The sequence below is a fragment of the Nylanderia fulva genome, unplaced genomic scaffold, assembly GCF_048542155.1.
Source record: "Nylanderia fulva isolate GAGA-0341 unplaced genomic scaffold, ASM4854215v1 Scaffold11, whole genome shotgun sequence".
Taxonomy (NCBI): Eukaryota; Metazoa; Arthropoda; class Insecta; order Hymenoptera; family Formicidae; genus Nylanderia; species Nylanderia fulva.
Genome location: NW_028189302.1, coordinates 2537688 through 2557056, shown reverse-complemented (window position 1 = coordinate 2557056; position 19369 = coordinate 2537688). Strand labels below are relative to the sequence as shown.

Below are 19369 nucleotides of genomic sequence, written 5' to 3'. Positions count from 1 at the left end.
TTTCCGATCTCTCGGCAAATTTTCCCTTTTTTCTTTCGTTTACTCTCCAGCTTCCTTTGAACGGTTCGCTTTTAATTGGTTCTTATCGCGCGCGTCCCCGTTATTTATAGTCCTCGTCTTCTTCTTTTTTTTTTTTTTTTTTTTTTTTTTTTTTTTCGTTGTTTGTGTTTGAGAGTTCTCGCGAAGGTAGAGTCTGATCGGCGACCGACCTTTTCTACTTTGCCTCGCAGTGAAAAAGATCTCGACGATTGTTCCGGCTTTCGTGTATAAGCGACATCGGTCGATTTCTATAACGTTTCTCGAGTAAAACAAACTTCCGTTTTCGTTTCGACTCCCAGTGACATTTAGGATTTTTTAAAGAAAGTTCCTGTTATTATTTCCGCCGCATAAAACCGTGTAGTTTACCGTGATATTTTTTTCGGAAATTATTTTCGTGCGGTTTTACGTGCAATTTTCCGAAAATACAGTTGCGGTTTTTCCTTGCAATTGTTTTTGACGTTACATCATTTTTCGCAGTTATTTTGAAAAAAAAAGAATCGAAAAGTCACCGGAACTCACGTCGCCTTTGCTTCCGTTAATTTCATAATCGGTAGTGCATCGGTGGTGCATCATGACGTAGCGCACGGCTGTCGCGCTCCGAAACTGTCTCGTGCCTTAAAATCGCCGTCCAGATCGTGACAATAAATCGTCCTCTCTTCGAGGTTGTTGCTTCATTTTTTTACGAATATTTTTTTCGAGATCGGATTTTCCTTGTTATTCCCGTTTTTTCGCTCCCGACCATTAAAAATTCGCCGGCGTTCGCGCGACGAACGTAATTTCAACGAGCTTATTTTCCCTCCGCGTCGATTACATTATTATCGATCTAGCCACGAAATTGCCTTACCGAGATCCAAGATCACGTTCGGATCTTTTTTTCGAGAAAGTCCCGTTTTTTTAAAAATTTTCTTATTTCCTCTCGATCCCGAGTTCGAACGAGAATCAGCTCCGTCCTTCTCTCTTGTGCCTTTTCCCGATTTACTACTCCTATTATTGTGATTGGGGCGAACGTTCGTGATCCCCCGAGAAGAGCACGAGAAGATCCAGCAGCCAAGGAGGACCGACTTCGTAATCTCTTCGTAGATATAAAAGTCTCCCTCTCGCGCTCCTCCTCTCTGTTTTCCTCTCTTCTGTGCCGTTTCACTTGAAACTCGCGCTGAAACCGTCCACGAATCCGTCCGAGCAAGAGAGAATCCTACAAGCGCGATCGAGTGACACCATGATGACACTAGCGCGGTGAGTAAGAACTGTTGAGCTGTGCGATGCAAGAGTTCGACTGGAGTTTGTGTCCGTAGCTTTAGCAATTGTTACCTAAGTAGGATAATATCTTCGTTTTCGAGCTGTCGCGCGCTGCTTTTAGCGTAAATCTTTCGCCGCAAGCATGAGAAATATAGGTTTTCATACATAATATATATATAATTAATTTTTGTGCAGTATAGTATATAGAGTAGTTTTTTATCTGCAATGTCTAATTAAATAAATCGTTGATTTTATTGACATGATCGCTCTTAACTTTGTCAAAGTATATATATATATATATATATATATATATATATATATATATATAGGTATATATCTGCCCCAAAAAAGAATCGCGACAAATATTTAATTCTTCTGACACATGAATTGCAGAAGATATAAAATCATTACTTGTTGGTTCTAGTGTAGTATTTTTATTTTGATTTTAAGAAGTTTTTATCTAGAATTTTTGTATAATTTATATATATATATATTATAAATAAAAGACTTTTTTGAGATACAAGATATCTTTTCCACCTCTGCAATTCAAATATTTTTATATTTCGAGTTTTTATATTGAAATATTAAATATTAAAAATATAACATGTGTATCTTTTCACGTACAAATTTAATGGACAGTTGAGTAAACATAGGGTGTAAAATTGATTGCCATGAAGCAATCAAGATAGTATACTCAATTATTAAGAGCGATTCGTGGTAAAACAACCCTCTGCGGTCTCGAAATCAGATAGTATAATGTCAGGGTCGACTTTCTGGGGTCTCAAAATTGTTCGAGGGTGTTAGACTCCAGTAATGACAATCGATGTTGTTCGCGGATTGGTTTCTTTACGCAAAATTTTAAGTTCCATCCCCTTGAATAGCTTGAAATGACGATACGAGATAGATTTTCGCTCTTCAAATTCATAATGCGATTTTACGATAAAAATAAATATAGAAATTTATATTAATAATTTTTTATATTATATATCTCTATTAATTGTATATGATTATTTTTATGAAGTTGTTTATATGAGTACAGAATCGTATGCAATTGGGGTAAGTAAACATTTGTAAATGGTTTAAATCCGCCAAAAGGATCAAGAGTGATTGTAAAATACATTTTGTGATATATATATATATATAGATTGTCGAATATAGAATGTGCAGAGGTTCCTAAATAATTATTTGAACAAAAAATCAAAGGTTTATAATGTAATACGAGCAAACGTTATATAGATTCTGAGTTTGACGTTTTGCCGATAGAACTACGTTATTGACAGTACAGTTTTCAGCTGTACAATCCCCCGTTTACACATTCAAGTATTATTAATCATTTTCCAATATAGAGTTACACGGTATATAACTGTCCGGGTTTATTGGTGACGTGAACGTGTGCTGAAAGTATACCAAATCTCTAGTAGATACGATTTTATGTGGCGGCATACTCGTCTGACGTTTGTAACACTTGTACACACATTTTACATTTGACACTAATAAAAGACATATAAGATTCACGTGTTTCCTCGATTAAAGTCTTCAAGCGATATTAATAAAATTAGACCAGTTTTTTTTTTTATCAATTAGTAGTCAAATTAATATGGCAAATGATTGTTCTTCCTAAAGTCTGACAGAATTAAATTACGAAAATTTCTCCGTATACTTGTCTTTGTTTATTTCGCTGAAAAACTGGCGCGGCAAGAAAGGATGCGCAGCGCATCTTATTTTAATCATTTCCAATGTCGTTACAAGTGTTCAGACGTTTAAAACGACCCAAGCAGACACACGAGCGCACGTTTATTTGAAATCCCAGCAGACTGTATTTCTTGCGACTCGACAATAATGCTAGGTCTCCATTAGTGTAGGCTCTGATCCTCATGCAAATTCTCGTATCAGTATTAAACAGACCTGAAACGCGCGACTCTCGAGTAAAGATTCGTCGAAGCATTGCAATTATAAATGAAAATGTTGAGAAAAAAAATTAGAATGTAGTTGAAAAATAATACGCGTCGAGAAATTTAATTTATAAGACTAGAATCATCATATGAAAATACATATTTTTACTTCAAAATTTTACTTCGACGAATAATTTTTGAACAATTATTCGTCGTGTTTGAGATAAAGAGCTGATCAATATTTCATATATTCACATTATCTATATATATATATATATATATATATATATATATATATATCATTATACGAAAATATATATTTTTACTTCAAAATTGTATTTGGACGAATAATTTTTTAACAATAATTCTTTGTGTTTGAGATAGAGAAACGAGATAAGGCTGATAAATATTTCAGCATATCCACGTCATTATATGAAAATATATATATTTTTACTTGAAAATTATATTTTAGCTAGATTATCACGCGCTGCTGCGGGATTTCAATTAGGAAAGATTGAGAGATGGCGACTCATCTGGGTCGAGAAAATCTCGGGGAATCGAGAGAATGACGCGACTTGTTTGCGCTCGCACGACACTCGAGGTTTCCCTATTCTGTGTGCACGGGGGTGTGTTACTGGGGCACTAGTGCGCAGAAGCCCCGAACATGCCCGATGTGAATCCCAGAGAAACCGTCGTAGCGACGTCTGCTCCCTCTCTCCCGTTCTGGGGGTTCTGCATCCCCTCGGTGAGAGAGAGAGAGAGAGAGAGAGAGAACGAGGGGTGGCTCCCGACTACGTTTCGAGCCACCTTAGTAGCCCGAACCGCGCCACATTCAGTTTCGGACCGGCGATCGAAGCGACGCGCGGCTTCCTGGACCGAGACGTCTCTCCCTCGGGATTCCGTCTCGGATCCCCGGAGGATCGCGAATCTCTCCCGTCCGGTTCGCGAGAGGGGGTGCAAGAGGAGGGGTAGGAGGGTAACGTTAGATCGCGACCGCACACACATATACACGCGGTCGCAATCGAGGGATGCTGCGAGAGAGACACTCGTGTTCGACGCTCGGAGCCATCGATCCTCGCAATCGAAGCGAAGATTCAGTGACGTCTGTGCGGGACTCGCGCGCGACGATAAGGCTAATCGGGAGAAGTGGAGATAAATAACGCAATCTGACAATCTGTTTGCACAATCGGTCTCTCCGGCGTCGATTTTGAATATTCGATTTGTGACTCCTGTATAGTGATTTCGTCCCAAAATAACGGTCCGAGTTTTCTATTATCGATCAGTGAATGAACATTTCCTGGCGGATCTTATCTACATATTTGATGTATAATTTTTATATTAATTTAACTGTATTTGAGAGTTTTTTTTTTTATTTATCTTTTTGAATCGCAAATCAATTAAAATTGCTGTCGCAACGCTGAAAAAAAAATTTATTGAATTCGAATAAGTATTTATTTCAATATACTGCCAAATAAATCATTTATTTGAAACTAATAATACTGATTTGTTGTGAAAAATATTTATTTGATATGAGAAAATCTTTTTCGAAACAAATAAATATTTATTTATCTGAAATAAATGGCGGTATTGAGATAAATATTTGTTAATTTAATAATTCTCTTTTTCAGTGTTCTGTTAATTTTACTTCGTCAAACGTCAATGGATAATCTCGTTCGAGGATCGTTGATTGGATCGATTAATAGAATGTCGATGTAAATAGCGAGATTTACGAGGTTATACCGAAGCTCGTCGTCGGTCGCAAACTATCGTGTAAATATATTAGGAATGGAGCTGAACCCGTGCTGCAGCTTCGTAGGGATAGTAAATTATCTTTACACGAGAAGCTTGCATCGGAAACGGCGGCGATCGGGGCCCAACATTCCACGATCCTGGGTATTATTAGGAGTCCAAAGTCAAAAGTAGCCGGAATGTAAATGTATAGACGTAGTTGTGCTGCCGCGCTAGATCGCTAACAATAAGAGCCAAGCCAATACAATATATGCCATCGTCCCGAGGTAAATATCTCATTCATTTATATACTTGTGATATCTCCTATCACGTCATCAATGTTCATTATCATCATCATTATCATCATCACTCGTTAGCCTGCCACGTGGCACTGTGTCGCCTGTATCTACAGGGTGTCTAGCGGTCAGGGAAATCTGGAAAACCGGGTATTGTCAGGGAATTTTATCAATCTGGAATTATCAGGAAAAGTCAGGAAATTTTACTATATTTTTATCAGGATTTTTTTCACGTTATTCTATATTTGTCTCAATAATTTGAAATTTTGTATTAAATAAATATAGACTTTTTCTTGACTCTCAGCACACTCATTTTTTGTGTTGTAAAAAATCGATTTTATTTTATTTCAATGTGTTTGATAGAGACAAAACTAAAAAATTTAATATAATATAAATAAAAAAGGCGATTATTTAAATAGTTTATAGTGACATGTTTGTTTTAATTATCGTACATAATGCAGATTGTATAATTAATTTAAATTTTTGTTTCATTGTTGACAAAAATATATCAAGGATTTCATGATTTAATTGATTTATCGTACAGATATATGCAAATTATATATTTGGAAAAAGTAATACAAAAAAGTCAGGAAAAAATTAATTTCTGGAAAATCTGCAAAAGTCAGGGAATTTTTTTCATTGAATCTGCTGGACACCCTGCTCTAGCAATTCAAGAAACGTTTCGCGCCCTGTTTCATAAGACTATTTCGTAATATTAATAGAGACCAAATTGGAAAATCAATGACATTTCACGATTCAATGAATAGAGCAGCTTTTGGTTTTTATTTAATTGTAAATTGTTGTTCGAGAATTTTTTTGAAATCAAAATTTAATACATGTAGTTTATAAAATGAGGCTTCGATCGTTTCTCGCAAGAAGAATGCTGTTCTGACGATAGATTAGAGTAGAGTGTCAGACTTAGGTTGAATGCAAGTTCTTGCATCATTTAAAGACATTTTTTTCCCTCCTACGAAGTTGTTTTCACTGCGCGAGAAGCTGTATGGCTTTATTTGTTCAGTTTGATGAAATATTCATTTAATTTAGATGGTTAACAAGCATTTGCCATTTCACTTTTTACACGTGAATTTATCAAAACTTTTGTTGCGTTGTTGGAAGTTTATGTACAAATATTTATTCAATCGATTTATATCTATTGAAAATCGGTGAATGTATTTGTGCTTCGTTTCGGAATGTGTCTGCAAGCGTGTGTGCATTTTACATATTTGTGTCTATAGTCTTATTAAATATCACCGTTAAATTTTACTGATGCATCCATTTAACATAAAATAATGAAAGTAAACTAAAGTGTCACGAACGTAAAACTGAATCTTTTTCTCCTCATCTTTTTGACATTATTAAAGTGACGTAATATAATAGAGATGTTGGAGAATAATTATAAACATATAACAGCGTTATATACATTATTATAAAGTTTATATACAATACAGAGTGAATTCGTGCGAGTATAATCATTGCAAACTAAACTTACTCGTTGTTAAAGCACAACTAAAACTTTTATTTAAATATCTAATTTACACTTTATATGTGTATCGATTTTAAACGTAGATGTCTTGTACGTAAATGTGAATTAAATTTTTTCTTCTCGTATAAAGGCAGGAATAAAATTTAAAAAATTAATTCCGACAAATCGACACAGTTGAAAAATTTGTGTTAAATTTAACAGATATCACCTGTCCTAAACAGTCCATAGAAATTTTTGTGTTAATTTAACATAATATGGATATGTTAAATGGAGACATAAATACTGTGTTAATATTTGAATACAAATGCAAAACTTTAAGTAATTTAAAATAAATTTTGTGTAAAATTAAGATAGTTTTAATGTAAAAATGAACTAAAAATATGTTAATTTTAGATTTTACCATTCTCGCTTATATTATAAAATAGAAAAATCAACATTTTTTCTGTTAATTTTAACAAATAAATCTCGTCACTAATAAAACAGAATATATATATATTTATATTTATTGTGTAAAATTAAAAATGTATGCACATTGTGTTATTTTTATATCTATTTTCAATTATTTTAATCATTTAATATTCAAGTTCACTTAATACATAACAACAATATATTAAATTAACACATAAATGTGTTAAATATTTAAGAGAAAAATTTTAACGAGGACCGTTTTTAACAAGAAGAAAACACAAATTTTTCTACTGTATAATAAGGACATTCTTGTACAGTCGTCGAATTATTATTGTAGGGATTAGTAAGTTACTTGAATGCGATTCGCAAGGGGTTGTGTTTGATACGTTTTTACGGTTTAACTGGGGTAGTGACGCGCGGAAAAATGCGATGACATCCGCAAGGGGTGGCGGTGAAAGAGTGGAGGGGAAAGGGAACAAAGCGTTCACGGGGGTAGAACCGACCGACCAACCACCCCATCCTCCTCGCGAGGACGACGATGAAGTTAAAAAAGCTGACGACGACGCTATAACTCGCCCCGAGAATGGAGCATGGTAACTACATACCGCGGCGAAAGTAAATGGCAGTAAGTGTTTCGTACTTGCACACCATGATATAATAGCTTCTTCGAGCCGTGTAAATTTCATTAGACAGATACGGACACTTTTTTACACAGTTGAAAATTGGTGTTAAATTTAACAAATGTCCCAAACGGTCCACAAAAATTTTGTATTAATTTAACATAATATGGATCTGTTTAAAAAATATATTAACACACAAATTTGTGTTAATATTTTAACACAAAATAAATGCAAAATTTTAAGTAATTTAAAATAAATTTTGTGTGAAATTACATGATATAATAGCTTCTTCGAGCCGTGTAAATTTCATTAGACAGATACGGACACTTTCCTACACAGTTGAAAAATTGGTGTTAAATTTAACAGATGTTCCAAACGGTCCACAAAAATTTTGTGTTAATTTAACATAATATGGATCTGTTTAAAAAATATATTAACACAAATTTGTGTTAATATTTTAACACAAAATTTCAAGCAATTTAAAATAAATTTTGTGTGAAATTAACATAGAATTTTAATGTAAAAATTAACTAAAATATGAGATAAATCGTCACTAATAAAACAGAACATATTTATTGTGTAAAAGCAAGAATGTGTTAAATATTTAACACAAAAATTTTAAGGGGGACTGTTTTTAATAAGAAAACACAATCTACTGTGTACTCTACATTACCCAACCGCGATTTTTTAAAATTATTTTTGAGGATGCACTGAATTATAGTAATATATTATGTAATTGATTTATATTACGTTATTATATTTATAAATTTCGAAACTATTTGTATACAAATCGATATATTTATGTACTGTGTAATTTATGTAGTAATTATTAATCATAAATAATTATATGAGATTAAAATTTATTGGATTAGTTTATCAGAGATTATATATGTTCGAAATTTAGAATTATTAATCGTACAATAATTATATCTCTCTCAAGGGATATTATTATCTTTATTAAATATATTAGCGTAAATTAATTCATCGAATCAACTGCAGTCAAAAGTGCAATTGTTTTTCATTAATAATCGATAATTTAATCATTATTTGATGATTATAAAATAATCGTTATTAGTAATTCAATTAGTTGGTAATTATATCTATTATCAATCTGGCTTTTGTCAGTTTGTATAACCGAGTAATTAGTGGGGTGTTTAAATCGACTTGGGAAGCTGAGTGCCGAGAAAAGGATAACGGAAGTAGTCCATGTAATCGTGGCGATATCGATAAGGGAAGTAGGAAATTATGTTATCAGCATTAATCATGCGAAGTGGGTATGCGAAGTATATTCTAATGCATAGGAAATGTAATTTGCGATGAATATATGCATTAGGCTTGTCGTGAGCAGTGTAACGCGTGTGGCCTTGCTAATACTTACACGGAACGCGTTTCTATCATCTTTCAAGCAAAAACACTGATTATTAGATATGTTGTGTAACAGCACGTTCAAACGATAATAGGTAATAATCATAACCGTAAACGTTTTATGTAAAATTAACTGCAATTTAAATGAAATTCTGTCGTTCTCGAGATTATAGTGGAGGGAAACAATTACAAATCTTAATTAACTTAAACTAATGCTCGCGAAAACAATTTAGATATCGCATCAAATTTGCATAAAGATTCATTCAACACGCTGTGTCCAAAGAAAAAAGAAAAATTATTTTTTTTCTTTATTTAATCTCTTAATATATTCTTTGTTATTTATATATATATATACAGAGAGAGAATTTTCTCTTGGAATTTACCCTGAAAATTATTGTAATCGTAGGACATTGTAAGAATTTTATAAGAGTTTCTCTAATTAATATTTAACATAATAAAAATATTAATATCTATCACAATAAGATACAATACAAATATGTTCAATTAATTTTACTATATGTACATATTAATATTTTTTATATTGTCCTACGATTACCTACTATTTTAGGGTAAACTAAGAGAAAATTCTCCGTGTATATTTCTTAAAAAATAATTCCTATTTTAATTTTTCATTTTTAATAATATTAATTTAATTATACTATTATTTATTTTGTTATAATTAAGCATGTAGAACAATGTTATACACTACGAAAATTATTATTTAATTTCCAGAAGCTATGAAATATATATATATATATACTTCTCTCTCTCTTTCTCGGCGCAAGTGACATTTATTTTTTCAAATTATATAGAGCGCGGTAAATAACGTCCATAAACTATTCAATCGCTCGCGCTGCTCCGTGATGATAAATGACGGACGAGCGACAGATTAACACGTTTCTACTATAGATTCGCCGTTTCCACGATAATCGACGAGGGCCTCTCGGCTGATTGGCACGTATGCGCGGCACGATCCATTAGGGAGCTGGATCCGAGAGGCCGGTAGGATTAGCCGATTTTGTACAGCGCCGGCCGCATAATCGCGTCTTCGTTATCCTGTTAGCCTCTTCCGCTTTCTCCCCCTTTTCCCGCCCGGTTTTCATCGACCCCCTCCGTCGCGTCGGATCGCTACCCTCAATTACTTCGCGTCAAGTATCATCACGGCGGATACTATACGTGACGTCTAATTTTAGAAACGGCGCCTTTGATTAACGCGAATCATTCTCTCCTTCTCTTCTTTCTCTAGCATATCTCGATCTGCGTTAAATACCTCGTGGACTGCGTTAATAATAGCGCGCGTGTCATATTTGACAATCAGCTGTTCGCCGCATGGAATGGAAGACTCGCGGAAAATTGAACATGTTGGGCCGAGCATGCTATATGTATGTGTATGTAGAAAAGTGAATAATGGCCGGGAATTTATTTTAATATATCAAAGGGATATATTGAAGTTCGATCGCGAGAGATGAAAGACCTATTTGTGTTTTAGTGCATTGAAAGAAGCGAACGCTGCACCGAGAAAGATCGTCGAATAAAGAAGCGATTTTATTATAGGTATTACGTAAACAAATTTTCCGTTCCATTCCTAACGAGTTGTTTTTTTCAGTATGTTTTTTTCTCTGAAGAGAGATGATAAGAATGTTTGTTATTTTCTACATGGTACAAGTTTCATAAACTATTAATATATAAAAGAAATATGCAGTTTTTTCGCGGTTATAATAATAATAATTGAAAAAAAAAAATTTATTTGTATTCCCTTTATCATATATTTAATTATATAGTTTTGATCGAATTTGTTGTGCAAGTAAAAATCGAGTTTAATATACGCTCGAAACAAAGAGTTGGCCACTTTATCACCAGTCTTTCATGATGAATGTTGCGAGTACGCGTATACGTCCCTTTCGTAAGAATATTCAATTTCCAGCAATATCAATGCCAGCATTGTCGAGAAGTGGCTCCATCCTACTAGTAGTGTGCATGGAGTTGATGATCCAGTTGTATGTAATGAGGTCATTCCCTCTGAATCGAGTTCGTGCGGGTAGGAAGGTGACGTATTGCGAATCGAACGAAGTAACTTTGTAGTCAACGGTGGTTTCAATTTCGCAGTAAAATGCCGTTGGCTCTGCGAGCGATTGCCTGGAGCTGTTGCGCGATCTTTTTTTTCTCTACATTCCGCTATTCCGATATTCACTTTGTCCCGCTTTTTTTTTCATTTTTTTTTTTGTAAAAAGGAAGCTCTGGCTATTTCGCGCATGATGCTCGCAGCAAAAAGTATTAGTTCGCGTCTCTGATGAAGGATGAAATGTGCGTCCTAACCAGGTATAGCAAACATCGGGAATAAAATCAATCACGGATAAATATAAATAAAGTTTTATTTATGTATGTTTGTTTTTATGCAGAATAGGAAATCCTGAGAGCAAAACAGATACACAAATATTTAACCATTTATTTAATAAATGTAATAATGGAATTTAATTCTAATTTCTGATATCATACGCAAGTTATATGGAATTATGATGTCAAAAGAGAGATCTCATGTGAGTGTTTTTTTTTTGTGGAATATGAATATGAAATAAATTATAGAAATATTTTTTCCTTGTATGAATTAAAGTAAATTAATTCTTTTGTGCGTCATCATTTGTATTTGATAGTACCTATAGATTGATAGAATATATCAAAGATTCTCTCTTTGATGAATAAATAGCTGTAGATCTTTATCACGATTGTCACGAAATTCGCTCGGAATGTAGGTCATACGCAGATTGAGTTACGCGTATATTTATTAATGCAGAATAATAAAACGGAGAGTTGTATTTTACAAATCTGTACTACGTGAATAAAATGGTATATGGAAAAAAATTTATTTCGGTATATTTCGCAAGGAAAAATTCACATGATATTTCTCGCACGTGATATCGTAATTAAATTTGACTGTAGTGCAAACAATAGAAGCCTTATAAATTAAAATATATTTAAATCACCAACAATTTTCAAAGATAATAAAATGAAAAGACTCGATGTATTATAAAAATTTAAATTCAAATAGGAAAAAGGCTAATAAGAACCAGGCGCAGAAATCAGGTGTAACAAACTTGTTTTAAAATTTTCAGGATAATCCAAATGTAAGGATCGAAATATTTAAATTAAATAAAGATTTTTAGATTTTGAATTAAATAAAGAAATAAGTTGGCTGCGCTTTTGATTTCTGCACTTGGCTTTTATTAAAGTTCTTTTACCCGAATCTTCAGATGCTTCTTTTATCATTATAAAAATTTACTATTACAATTTTCTATCAACTGTGCAAATTTTTGTTACATTATTAAATCATAAAATATTTATATATTTTTTCTTTCTACATTGAGTTGTTAACTTGACTAAATTGTTCAACTAATTATTATTTTCTTAATTACTAACCTATATAAGTATTTAAATAAAAACACGTTATGTTAGATTCAATATGTTGTGTTTAATTTAAAATTAAATACTTTTATATATTCAATTCACAAATTAGTAATCAGTTGAACGATTTAGTTAACAACTTTTTTTCTAAATGTAATTAATTATCATTATCAGAATTTTGATATACATATAATTAAATTACTATTTTGATTTTATAAAATATTTAATTATTAAAGAGGAGAGACATGACGTCGTCGTTTCTTGCAATTTTTTTAACACGCTTCGTTAATTAATACACTGGAAAAAAAATGTGTCAACTTGGCTAAACCTTTCAACTAAATTCCTATTTTGTTAATTGAACATGTATTAGTATTTAAATTAAATATACGTTTTGTTAGATTTCTCATGTTATATTTAATTTAAATATTTTTATCTCTTCAACTAACACAATAATATTTAGTTAACAAATTTTTTGTCAACGTACATTCGATAATCATTCGAATTCCCGAATAAGAAATTCGATATGCGCGATAAAATCAAAATAAAAAACTAATTGGGTGAAAATTGTTGGCGGAGAAAAAACGAAGGGCGGTGAGGGGTGCGAGTTGAAAGGGGTAGAAATATAGGAGAGAAAAAGAGAGGGAGGACTAAGAAAGGATAGAGTCGGGGGTTACGCTCGGAGTTTGACACAGTGAGAGATCGGCGTTGCTTGGCAACCTCTAAGGGTGGAAACCCACATTGGCGTAGGGTATATACTTGCGACGAATTTATGCGCCATTACCATTCCTTATATATCGACTCACCCCGTGAGAACACGTGGAAAAACGCGCGTGAATGAACCCCGGCCGTCCGATTCAGGAGGATGAATACGACGAAATTGGCTGTTTATTCTCGCGACGTCTAATGACGCATGTATTGTCGCGAGGATCATACACCGCAAATTAACAATCCCGGAAGATAACAATCTTCACGGATGAGCAAAACCGAAGGCTCCGTGCCCCGAGTTCTGCGGTTTTATGTATCCACCCTTTTATGTATCTGGGAATGAAGTAATGAGACACTTTATTTAAATTTCATCTCTTTTATTCTCGGAGAATACGTCTTTATTTCTGTCTCCCGACTATCAGCAAGATCTATTCTCCAGATAATCTTTATTAAGACAATCAAATTTAATTAGGATAAACATTTCATGTTCCTTTCATCTTTTTAGAAGAGAAATCCTAGTCATTTAAATCACATCTTGACATCTTATATTAGTTTGTCTTCTTGACATCTTGACATAATAGAAATATTTTAAAAATTTATCATTTCATGAACTGTCGGACATTGCATACATCATGCACATGATAATTTAATCGTGTCAATTAAATATATTTTTAGATATTAAATCGATAGATTTAATTAATATCTCTCACTCAAGTGGGAAAAGCAAAAAGGGGTGTATTTACTATTTCCGCTTCATTTACTTCTACCGTTGTTTCTACGCCCGTGGAAGATTGCACCCTGTGGCAAATTCTACGGCAAATGTAATATGTCCCATCGGGAGGTCGATATATATATATATGTATAGACACACAAGTCCCACGGTGGCTTTCTCTTTCAGTTCAGCGCATCCGGGGCATTTTTAATCCGTCATCGCTGGTTCCCACGAATCCGCACGAAGATTTTATTTTCGCGGTTCTTTTTCCAAATATATCTCGCGGTGGAATAATATGTTGTATAAGCAGGCTTTATAAAGCGTTTTTATCTTAAAGCGATTACATCCTGAATGGCGTTGGAAAGATAATTGCGATTCTCCCATCAAAGATTAATAATATAGAGCGTGTATAATTGAACGTTATATCGACAACTTTGTCGTTAAATTGTAGGTACCGCGTTTTAACGAATACAATAGTCGATCTCTGCAACTTGTTGCGTTCAATTAAGAAATTATAGTAAGGTACCTCGCGTGAAAAACGAATTTTTAATTTCTCGGACTCGGTTGTTACGTTCAATTTCGTCGTAGGACGGAAATTGCACGTTCCTGTATAATCCTTTAGATTATCGGCCATGTAATACCAGAGGAGAATTATCCGATAATATTTTACGAGGTCGTTTTTTGTAGAAGAAGCGATCTAAGACGACTCAGGAATAAATATCCAGTTGATCGATGGATATAGGGCTCTTGGAATCAGTAAAAAAATGAGGCATTTCATTTCCTTTTGAATAAACACTGGAATTTATTTGCATATTTAATATGAAAAAAAAATAAAAATAAAAATATTAAGAAGAAAAAATAAGAAATTAAAAAAAAATTAATTATGCCTCCTGGAAAAAATTCCTGCGAACGCCCATGTCGATATAAAGTATTAAGTTAATTAATATATAATTAATATAACGTCTCGTCTAATCTTCTACGCCACTGTCTTTTTTTCAGTCGAGTGATTCTGGAGGTTTTCGCGCACGTAGAAAATCGCCCCAGGCAATCGCAATGGCCACGCTATCTTTGCGCATCTCTATACCGGAGAAGAATGCTACCAAGATGATGCAGTTCGATCCCAGCACATCGGTATACGATGCCTGTCGTATTATCAGAGAAAAACTCGCCGAAGCCAGCAACATGGGACAACGTAAGTGTATTTTTCTCAACCCCGAATCTATATTATCGAAATATTTCGATAACGCTCTCTCTTTCTCTCTTTTTGTGATACACACATTTTCCAAAAATAAATAAATATTTTTTTCGCGATGAAGATATACGTAAGTCTTAGATTCCATTTTTAGTCTTAATTTTTTTAATATTACACGGTTGAAAAATGTGTGTTAAATTTAACAACTATCATATACTTATGTCTCATATGGTCCACAGACATTTTTGTGTCACTTTAACATAATACGGATATGTTAAATGGCGACACGAGAGAATACTGTGTTAATATTTTAATATAAAACAAATGCAAATTTCAAGTAAAGTTAAAATAAATTTTGTGTAAAATTAACATAGGTTTAATGTAAAAAGTTAACTAAAAAAATGTTAATTTTAGATTTTATCATTCTTATATTATAAAATAAAAAATCAACATTTTTCTGAAAATTTTAACAGAGAAATCTTGTCGCTAATAATACGAAACATATTTATTGTGTAAAATTAAAAATAGATGCATATTGTATAATTTTTACACACTTTTCAATTGTTTTAATAATTTAATATTTGAGTTCAATTAACACAAAATCAATATATTAAAGTAAAACATAAATGTGTTGAATATTTACACAAAAATTTTTACGGGTACAGTTTTTAATAAAAAAAAACTCTAACTGTGTATAATATTACACCGAAGAATAATGCTAATAAAATAAATTTTCAGAAATATGTCGAAATGTCTCATTTACTAATTCATGCAATAAAAGGATATTTAAAAAATCATACGTCGAGATTTAATCGCTCAATTACTTCGATGGAAATGATAGAAATTTTAATTTATCGTTAAAATTCTTTTCTCGTGTTCTATTATTCATATATAAATATATTAAAAATATTAAACACACATGATAAAATTGTACATCGTGCTTCGAGGATGAATTTATAAGGGATGCCGTTTTCAAGATGCGTTACTTTTTTTCGTAGCGAAAGATTACGGCCTGTTTCTCGCTGATGAGGACGTGAAGAAGGGAGTCTGGCTGGAACCCGGGCGAAATCTCGACTATTACATCCTGAGAAACGGGGATCTCCTCGAGTATCGTCGTAAGCTTCGTACTCTCCGAGTGCGCATGCTGGACGGAACGCTGAAGACCATGCTGGTGGACGACAGTCAACCCGTAGCAAATCTCATGGTGGTGATATGTACGAAGATAGGCATCACGAATCACGATGAGTATTCTTTGGTGCGCGAGTTAGTGGAGGAGGAAAATGAAAATCAGAAACCCGGAAATTTCGGCACTCTCACGTTGAAGCGGAAGAAGGAGGAGAAGGGCGAAAGGGACGCCAAGATGGAACAATTGAGGAAGAAGTTAAAAACCGACGATGAAGGTAATAAGATTTCGAGCTTTTATAGTTATATTTAAGTTTTATCTAAGTTTTTATATTTTATTTTTTAACTAAATTATAATTTTATATTTTACTTTTTCAACTATAATTTTGTATTTCAGTTTTTATATTTTAGTTTTATATATTTAAACTTTAAGAGATTTAAAAGTTAATTAATAAATACGCACGGGATGGATTGCGAAACAGTGCAATCTAAATGATATCAATATAAAAAAAAACTGTTAATCTCGGCTCGAATTATTGTGTTACAATAAAAATAAAATATTGACGGCAATCGGAGCCTGTGCGGATAACATGCACAAAATTAATAAATTAAAATGAGATCTCAAATCAAACTCATTTATTAAATTCTAAACGTTTCGACCCACTTCGGGTCTTCTTCAGTAGCTGCAAAATACAAAGAAACAAAAATAGAAGATAATCGGTACTAAATGATATCATACAAAGTTATTAAAAAATATTTTTTTCTATCAAAATATATATATATTCTTAATATTTTACAAATGTAATTTTTTTCTTGAATTATTTAAATTATTTTAAATTATTTTATTAAATAGTATATTGCATATTTATATTTGCATATTATATATTAATAATTGTAGTTGAATTTAATGATACATGACATAAGATAATTAGAAAGATCACAATTAATTACAATTTAATTAAAAAGAAAGGTAAATTATCAAATATTCCAATTTTTTAAAATCAATTTTCTCAAAAATAAAATCTGATATAAAAATATTTTATATTTTTTTCTGATAAAAAAATCATCTTTTTGATTGTAGTAATGTTTCTCTTACTTTATATGACAATAAATAACGAATGCCAAACATGTTTTCACATTTTGCTTTTTTCTTTCACAGTTAATTGGATAGATCCAAGTAAAACTCTGCGTGAACAAGGCATAGACGAATCCGAGACGGTTCTGTTGAGGAGGAAATTTTTCTTCTCGGATCAAAACATCGATAGTCGCGATCCTGTACAATTGTCGCTATTGTACGTGCAAGCACGAGATGCGATCTTAGACGGTACACATCCGATTACGCAGGAAAAGGCTTGTGTTTTTGCCGGAATCCAATGTCAAATCCAATTTGGTGATCACAAGGAGGAAAAACATAAGCCGGGTTTTCTGGAGTGAGTTGCGATTCTATACAATTCCTCAACTCTGCCGCTATCAATATTTTATTTATAACATTTGTGCACATTTTTCATATACATACTTTTATTATATATCTAGAATAACGCAAGCGTAAAAATATTATATAAAGTTCGTTTTAACTCGATTAATATCTTTTGACAGAAATCAGCTGATAACTATCAAAAATATTAATTAGTAAATATTAATCGAGTTTAAAGTATTATAACATATATATTATTTAAAATATATTATTTTAATTTTTATAATATATTATTAAAAAAGTTAATTAACAAATTAACGCTTAAATCAGCTGATTTCTGTCAAAAAATATTAATAAAGCAAAAATTTGCTAATTAAATTTTAAAATAATGTTTTCTCTTTCTTTTAGTCTGAAAGAATTTTTGCCGCAATCATACGTAAAAGTCAAAGGAATCGAAAAGAAGGTCTACGCGGAGCATAAGAAGCACATCGGGCTCTCGGAGCTGGACGCCAAAGTTTTATACACCAAGACTGCCAGGTCGTTGAACACGTATGGTGTCACGTTCTTCTTGGTAAAGGAGAAGATGAAGGGCAAGAACAAGCTGGTACCGCGTTTGCTCGGCGTGACGAAGGATTCGGTCCTGCGACTCGACGAGAAAACAAAGGAGATCTTGAAGACGTGGCCGTTAACGACTGTGCGACGGTGGGGCGCCTCGCCGAACACTTTCACCCTCGACTTTGGCGACTACTCCGATCAATATTACAGTGTGCAGACCACCGAAGCAGAGCAGATACTTCAATTGATCGCAGGTTATATCGATATCATCCTAAAAAAGCAAAAAGCAAAGGATCATTTCGGCATCGAGGGAGATGAGGGATCTACCATGGTGGAGGACAGTGTGTCGCCTCTAAAGTGAGTATCTCTCACGCTATCAATACGTGTTAGCCTTCTTCGTGAAGGCGGGCGTGGACCGAAGTAATAATCATTATTAAGATACTGTTAGAACAATTATCAGTTCTCGACGAGTCAGACTCGTCGCAAAGCAACTGACTTTCGCGTTCAGTACGCGATGTCTCGTGAATATTTTGCATTAGTTTAATACGATCATGGAGGAGTTTCTGAGACGTCATGCCAATAAACATATTCGAGCAGTTTCTAATTATAACGGGTATTACTCTGGTTGAATAGGAGCGTTTAAGATAGATGACTTGATACGCTTTACATATATTTCGTTTGACAGGGCCACCATCATGCAACACGAGACCAGCAATGTTGGTAAAGGAAACGTAGAAGCCGTCTCGGTTGCCATACCCGCTGTCATGAGGGCCGGAGGAGATGGTGAGTGTTTCGTTCAAAATTTTATATAGCATTTTATCTTATTCTCAAATAATGTGGAATAATTAAGACTGTTCTTGAAAATAGTATTTTATCATATTATTCAATGGAGTGATTATATATAATTATCAAAACATAATGTAAATCAAATATATATAACAAAAGTTTAATCTTCTTTTGCTAAGCTGATTGGCTGTATTTTATTTAATAATTTTGTTTTCGTCGAGCATTGCAGAAAAATGACTCAAGATTTTTTTATGAAAGAATAATGTAATTAATAGATAAAGGAATATTTTGCACATATAGCAGCTTTTAAAAAATTTATTGGTTTTGTAAATTGAAAAACTGCGTAATCTTTTTAATTTTTTAAATATCATTCTTACATACTGGCTTTTTCTCTTTCAATATATTCAGCAGAAATTA

General features: G+C 33.0%; 1 protein-coding gene across 9 annotated transcripts in view; it reads left to right on the top strand.

Annotated features, from left to right (window-relative positions):
• rhea (Talin_middle and talin-RS domain-containing protein rhea) overlaps positions 1-19369 on the top strand; it is a 69946-nt gene that overhangs the window by 35601 nt on the left and 14976 nt on the right. For 4 of the 9 annotated variants that reach the window (XM_029318655.2, XM_029318653.2, XM_029318656.2 and 1 more), the window contains exons 3-7: positions 14883-15075; positions 16074-16475; positions 17357-17627; positions 18020-18523; positions 18852-18949. In XM_029318655.2, coding sequence (XP_029174488.1) covers positions 14937-15075; positions 16074-16475; positions 17357-17627; positions 18020-18523; positions 18852-18949 — 1414 coding nt within the window. In that variant the 5' untranslated portion in view covers positions 14883-14936. The other 5 variants (XM_029318652.2, XM_029318650.2, XM_029318657.2 and 2 more) reach the window with 4 other exon arrangements.